Source organism: Papaver somniferum, chromosome 8 (assembly GCF_003573695.1).
Source record: "Papaver somniferum cultivar HN1 chromosome 8, ASM357369v1, whole genome shotgun sequence".
In the NCBI taxonomy this organism is placed as follows: Eukaryota; Viridiplantae; Streptophyta; class Magnoliopsida; order Ranunculales; family Papaveraceae; genus Papaver; species Papaver somniferum.
Window position 1 is genome coordinate 163672080 of NC_039365.1, and position 6846 is coordinate 163678925.

Genomic DNA, 6846 nt, shown 5'->3' on the forward strand with positions numbered 1-6846 from the left:
AAACTTCTCTACCATCTCCAAACTTTTTTTAAAAAAAATTCTAAAATCTGATTTTGTTTTGATTTTGAGTTAATATAAGTGAAATTAATCATTAACATTAAACTTGATTATCATCAATAAACTAGGTTATCGATTATGAGGGTTAATTTATTAGTTCTAGTTTTTTTTTTTAAGGGACACCTTAAATGATCATGTAATGACCCTTTTTGTCCTATTGGAATGCCGCCCCTATAATAAGGTTGTTATTAGCAGTGTAGGGCGTTGGAAAGCTTTCAGTTATTCCAGACCTTTATTGCATATACTCATTCCGTTACTTTTTATCGGCAAAATCAGTTTACTATAGTCTGTACTACATTCTTTCACTAAAATTATTTTGATTATATATTAAATATAACGAGTAACAAAGCAAGATAGCTCAAATCCAAGTTAAATAACTAGCTCAACTCCATGTTAAATAACAGTAATACACTAGATAAAGATGTGATGGATAATGCAAGAAAGAAAAACAACTACAACAAACTAACACATTGTAAATTAAATAGGATTCAAAAAACGGTTCCATGTATATACTAACCAGTCACAAAATGAAACCAGTATGTATCCTTAAGGACTTCTTCCTTACAAATGCTGCTTGTCCTTTCTAATCATTTCTTTTTGTCTCCAAACTTGACTCCATTCTTTCCGTATTTTCTTCTTCTACAGCTAAAGCTTTCATGTGACAAGCATCTCCAGAAAAGACGACTATAAGTTGTGGTATTCTCGTATTTTCTTCTCCTAAAGCTTTCTATGAAACTAAAGTTTTCATGTGAGGAAATGGTGAATCATTACATTTTTTATCAAGACTGACAAGCACTTCCAGAGATGAAAATTTTAAGTCATAACGATGGACAGTGGTATTTGTGGCTCTCGCTCTGAAACACAGAACTACACCATTGTTTGTAACTGCAAATGGTTCCATACCACCAAAGTTAAACCCTTGACTGCAGCTTATTGACTTGTAATCCACCTCCCACTTCATGTCACCATTTTCCTTTTCCTTTAATAACCATGTGTCACCATCTCTCATATTATTGACACACATCAAACTATCACCCAAAGCCCCAACAGGTTTAAGGTATACATGTTGTGGGAGTGTGGCTAATGAAATTTCACGAAACTTTTCATCAACCAAATCGAAGGACATCAGCGTTTGTTTCTTATTTGTGTCTATCCAATGAATAGCTTCATCTGCAAAGGCACCTGTTTTGAAAGAGTTAAATGCAGAGTTGAGTTTTCCAACATTTCTCCATCCATTGCCGCTGCCGAGAGTGTATAACTCGAATTCTATAGAATTGGGTTCTGGTTCAATTATCCTAACAACCTTATACTCATTAGTTGAAACAAGGTAATCAAAACCATAAAGCTGACAGAATGTAAATCCTGGAATACCAGCGTACTATTTAGTAATGGGGTTCCAAATGATAAACGAACCACCATTCTGAAGACAGATTAAACCGTTAGAGGAATCCACAAAGGTATAACAATCGAATTCAGGGGGGATACTGATCCTTCTAGAGCTAGTAATGGGTGTGTCATTATTCTCACTGTATTCAACATAGTAGAAATCTCTCGAACCAATAAAATAAAACCCAAGTTACCTGAATCATCAGCGGCAGATAAGAGACGATTTGAATGCTTTTGAGAGAAGAATGGATGGCGAACAACATCTCTCCAAGTTTTGGATACCAATTTGGATTCCAAAATCGATTCGGTGGGTAAACGTGTTAAGATGTCTAGCATGATGTCTTCTGGGAGCTCCATTGGAAACTTTTGTTCAACAGAAGTAAAGGAGATTTACAGAAAAAGAGAGATGGATAGATCTAGGGTTTGAAAGAAATGGAGAGAGAGTAAAGTTTGGAAATGGGTTTTTGGCTGTGGAGAGGCACAAAATATAGGTGGAAAGGGTGATTCAGTACACCCCAATTTATCAAGCACCAAACAAACATTATAAAGCACCGCTGAATTGGGGCCCTGGAAAGTAATTGGGGGCTCACCCAATCCTAATTTGGGTCACCTCTTATCCAAATATTTTGGTAATGTCTAATCTACCCCTTATCTAAATTAGTGATAATCTCACTTAATTAGTGGTAATCTCACATAATTAATGCAAAATTTTAAAATCAAAATCAAAAGTTTAAAATCAGAATCAATCTTTTTTTCGAATCTTATGTTTGAAAAATAAAAATTCTATGCAAATTTGTATGAAAAGTCGTCATAAATTTTTTTAAAAAATAACGACCCTCAAGAGTCGTCATTGTTTCAGTGACGACTCTAAACAGTCGTCAATGTTCAACTACGCATATGGCGACCCTTTAATGTATTCCGACTCTTTTATAAGCAAGAACGACTGTTTGGAGTCGTCACTAAAACAATGACGACTTTTGAGGGTCGTAATTTTTCAAAAAAATTCATGACGACTTTTCATACAAATTTGAGCAGAAAAAAAAATGCAAACATAAAATTCGAAAAAAAAGAAAATTGATTTTGATTTTAAAGTTTTGGTTTTGATTTTTAAAAAAAATAAAAATAAAGGGTAAAACAGTATTTTCACTTTATTATTGATACGCCCCTGAAAATTTTGGGGTGCAAACAAAATTGGTGAGGCCCCCAACTAAGCCCTGTTATAAAGATCGAATCGGGTGTTTTTCTTTATTTCACGGTGAAATAGTGAAGAAAAAGAAAAAAGAAGATAAAACGGCCATAAATCCTGGCGCCTGACTGTTACAAAGGCTTATACCGTTATTTATTTTAGTTCTTGATATTATGCTTTAACGTTTCAAAGCTTTAGAAATTTGGAGTTTAAATATGCTGGGGGATTTGGATTTGCATTGACATGAAAAAGACAATTTTCTTAGAAATTGACAGCCGTGTATTCGTTGAAGCTAGCATTAGGATAGAAAGTGAAACTAGGAAACAAATTAAAGTTCCCAAAAAAAAAAAAAAAAGGGTGAAATTGAAAAGCCTTGAGCATCACAGGTATAATGATAAAGTGTCAAGTGGTATTAGTATTACGGCCGTACTTGGTGAGTAAAGAAGAGTTGGTCAAGACTCAAAAAACGGTCTTGGTGGAATCCAAGAGTTGACAAGGATAACCAACTGGGATTAACCCAGTCGCCTAGGAGTTGAATTTCCAAGTGATAGGTTCAATTCCCGCTATTGTCTGATAAAAAAAAAAGTTGGCAAGGATTCCACTAAGACTCAAAAAACGGTCTTAGTTGGTCAAAAAAAAATGTTGACAAGGATAAATTCCCTTGACGTATGGACAGCACAAAAGGGCGAAGAGAGCAAAGTAAAAGCACAAGCAAACTACTGAAAGATTGTGGCAGTCATGGAATCTCTCTGAAAACTGCCTTCCGAATTTGGGAGTTCCGTCTGTCAAGCTTTTGAGTACACAGTTCTACTAGCAACAAGAAAGTAGAGACTAGAAGGAAACCAAGGTGCATAGCTTCTGAAATGGTCAGATTCTTCTAATTCCAAATTTAAGTATGTTTAAAGAAAAGAATAGTGAAAAAACAGTTGGGATTGCTCCTACGTCTTAGACAAAATGCTAAAAATTCAGGAATCATCCTTCTGAATCCTGGTAGTAGTAGGCAAGGAAAACTAGCATTATTTTAGACAAACAATAGCATAGTTGTAGTTAACACAGAGTTGAAATACAAATCATGTTAGTTGCTACTGAATACTCCGCCTGCCTACTTTAGTTGTCTATTGTTCTGCTGAAAATTAACGATGAATGCAGCAAGCTTTTCTACGGTTCCCAATTCAAATTACCACTCATTTCTGTAGCTGTGTCAAGTGATTTTGGTACTGATATCCACAAAAAAGGTGGAGACAGCTAGCAACTGATGCTAAGAAAAGAAAAGTGAACTAATGTAGTTAACAAATCTGCAGTAAGTAGCATTGCTACTTTCAATGCTATGAAAGAAACATGGGCAATTTGAAGTAAACTCGATATCTCCCATATCGAGGAGAGAACCATATCCATGTTTTGTTCAAGTCATCCAAACATAACAAGAGAAATGTGTATTTCGGGATCTACATAAAGACTAAATAGCAGATAAACTAGCAAAAATCTTGTAAACAAAATAAAGACAAGAGAAGAGCTGGAAAAAAAACATGCCTGCTAGTGGCCATAATTAGCACCACAGTAAGAGCAATCAAGTTTTAACTTTATTCAGGAGAAGTTTCTAAGTACTGATGAATCACCCTGTCCTTAACCTGTTGCAATAACATCGTCGAAAGTACAGAAAAATCATAATTCGAACACTTCAGATTTTCATACTAGTTATACTCTAATGCTTTACTAGCAATGTAGGGAGTTTGAAAGCTTTCACTTATTCTAGACCTTTACTGCATATACTCATTCCTTCATTTCTTATAAGCAAAGTCAGTTTACTACATTCTGCGTCACATTCTTTCACCAAAATTAGTTTGATTTCACATTAACAAATGAGTAACAAAGAAAGATAGCTCAACTCCAAATCATATGACAAACTAGATAGAGATGTGAAAATTGATAGGTAATGTAATAAAAGATAACAACTAAAACATTCATGAGTAATTCTTTTATTCGCACAGAATTGCTTCAGGAATGAGTTAAAAAATTCTCCTTCATAGTCAGTTCTGATGGTAATAACTGAAGTAGATAAAAGGTTTTCAGTTCTATGTACAAAATAAACAAATGCATGTTTGAAATCTGATTTAGAAGACAAGGGTAACATCCAGTTACACTATCCATAACCTGTTGCAACAACGAAATAGCAGGCGAAAATACAGAAAATATAGTAATTGGGACGCTTCAAATTTTCAGTCTAGTTATGCTCCAAATACCAATAAATGCCCTTACTAGTAATGAGGGATATATTAAAGCTTACACTTATTCCAGACCTTTACTGCATATACTCATTTCTTTACATTTATAAGCAAATTAGTTTACTACAGTTTGTGTCACATTCGTTCACTAAAATTAGTTTGAGTACACATTAAATATAACAAATGAGTAACAAAGCAAGACAGCTCAACTCCAGGTTACGTAACATGCTAGATAAAGATGTGCTAGATGATATAAGAACAGAAAACAACTAAATCATACTATGTAATACTAGTCATTAACAAATTGTAAATTAAATAGGATTCGAGATAAGGTGCCCTGTCTTTACTAACCAGTCACAAACTGAAACCATTGTATATGCCGATGGGTTTCTTCCTGTCAACTGCTGCTTGTCCGCTGATCATCCATTTGTCTCCATTCTTTTCGTATTTTCTTCTCCCAAAGCTTTCAATGAAACTATAGTTTTCATGTGAGCGAATGGTGGTTGAATGAATATTTTATCAAAACTGACAAGCATCTCAAAAGACGACGATTTTAAGTCATAACGGTAGAGAGTTGGTTTTCCAGGTCTAGTATTGAAACACAAAACTGCACCACTGTTTGTAAAGGAAATTGGTTCCATATTGCCTACATGAAACTTTTTACCCCAGCTCATTGACTTGTAATCTACTTCCCGATTCATGTCGTGGGTACTATTTTCCTTCAGTAAACGTATGTCAAGAGACCTTCTCAGTTTCATATAATCGAGACACATCAAATAATCACCCAAATACCCAACAAGTTTAAAGTATCCATCCCTATACAGACACTCTGGAAATGTGGGCAGTTGAATTTCACGAAAACGTTTCATCAGCCAAATCGAAGGCCACAATTATTCGTTTCCCACTGACTGCCCAATGAAGAGCTCCATTTAAGAATACACCTACTTGGTCACAAAGTAAGCCATATTCAGAGTTAAGTTTTCCAACATTTCTCCAACCATTGCCACTGCCAAGAGTGTATACCTCGACTTGTACAGAACTGGGTTCTCCCGGTAACTCATATACTCTAACAACTTTGTACTCATTAGTTGAAACAAGGTAACCAAAACCACAACGCAAAAAGAAATAACAATTCAACCTTGGAAGATAAACATATTCTCTAGTAATGGGGTTACAAATAATAATCGAACTAAGCTCGTAAATACAAATCAACCCATTATAGCTACCAACAACAGTATAAGATTTCAATTCAGTGGGTATGTTGATCCTTCTATTGCTAATAATGGGTGTCTCATTATTCTCATCGTATTCAACATAATAGAATTCTTTGGAATCAGAATTTGTATAGTCAGTGAAAAGAAAACCCAAATTACCTGAATCTTCAGAAGAACGGAGACGATTTAAATGCTTTTGAGAGAAGGATGGATGAAGAACAACATCTCTCCAATTTTTGGAAACTAATTTGGATTCTAAAACCTTTTCAATAGGCAAACGACTAAAGATATCAAACATGATGTCTAGTGGGAGCTCCATCGAAACTCTTGTTAAACAGAGGAAAGGAGATTTACTAAGAAAATTCTAGGAATTGAAGAAATGGCGATGGAATCATGGAATTGGGGTTTTTCTTTTGGGCTGTGGAAACTGGAAAATGAAAGTGTTTGAAAAACGGGATCTGGGTAAAAATCATTTTTGGTAGGACAAAACGCTCATAACGATCTGAAAACGTTTTTCCTTTCTTTTCGGTGATAAAACTGAAATACCAAAAAAAACCGCAATCACGACACATGACTGTTAAAACGTCAGTGAAAAACACTCTTTTCAGTTGTATTATCAACACAGCACTAATTTTCACGATTTATAAAGGGGATATCAGTCCTACTAAGTGTTGATATCATTTCATCGATCCAACGGTCAGGATCGATGGAATCTTTTTGTCCTATATGAAACGGTATCAGCATTTAGAGCAACCACAACCATGGACGTGACTAAATACTA

The 6846-nt window shown here is 34.9% G+C and overlaps 2 protein-coding genes across 2 annotated transcripts; both read right to left on the reverse strand.

Annotated features, from left to right (window-relative positions):
- Positions 1-434: 434 nt before the first annotated feature.
- Positions 435-1867, reverse strand: LOC113302449. Its single transcript, XM_026551351.1, has 2 exons — positions 1638-1867; positions 435-1239 (listed from the first exon to the last, which is right to left on the reverse strand). Exons 1-2 carry the CDS (start codon positions 1798-1800, stop codon positions 785-787), a joined length of 618 nt encoding a protein of 205 aa, XP_026407136.1. The 5' UTR covers positions 1801-1867; the 3' UTR covers positions 435-784.
- A 3836-nt stretch (positions 1868-5703) lies between these two features.
- On the reverse strand, positions 5704-6384 carry LOC113306359 (F-box protein At3g07870-like). The gene has a single exon (XM_026555306.1). It carries the CDS (start codon positions 6382-6384, stop codon positions 5704-5706), a length of 681 nt encoding a protein of 226 aa, XP_026411091.1.
- Positions 6385-6846: the final 462 nt, after the last annotated feature.

Excerpts from the sequence above, each read along its gene's own strand:
- LOC113302449 (XM_026551351.1), bottom strand. The coding sequence starts at position 1,800 with ATGGAGCTCCCAGAAGACATCATGCTAGACATCTTAACACGTTTACCC. Across the intron at positions 1,240-1,637 it reads ATCTGCCGCTGATGATTCAG|GTGCCTTTGCAGATGAAGCT; the intron begins GTAACTTGGGTT and ends CTTTCAAAACAG.
- LOC113306359 (XM_026555306.1), bottom strand. The coding sequence starts at position 6,384 with ATGGAGCTCCCACTAGACATCATGTTTGATATCTTTAGTCGTTTGCCT.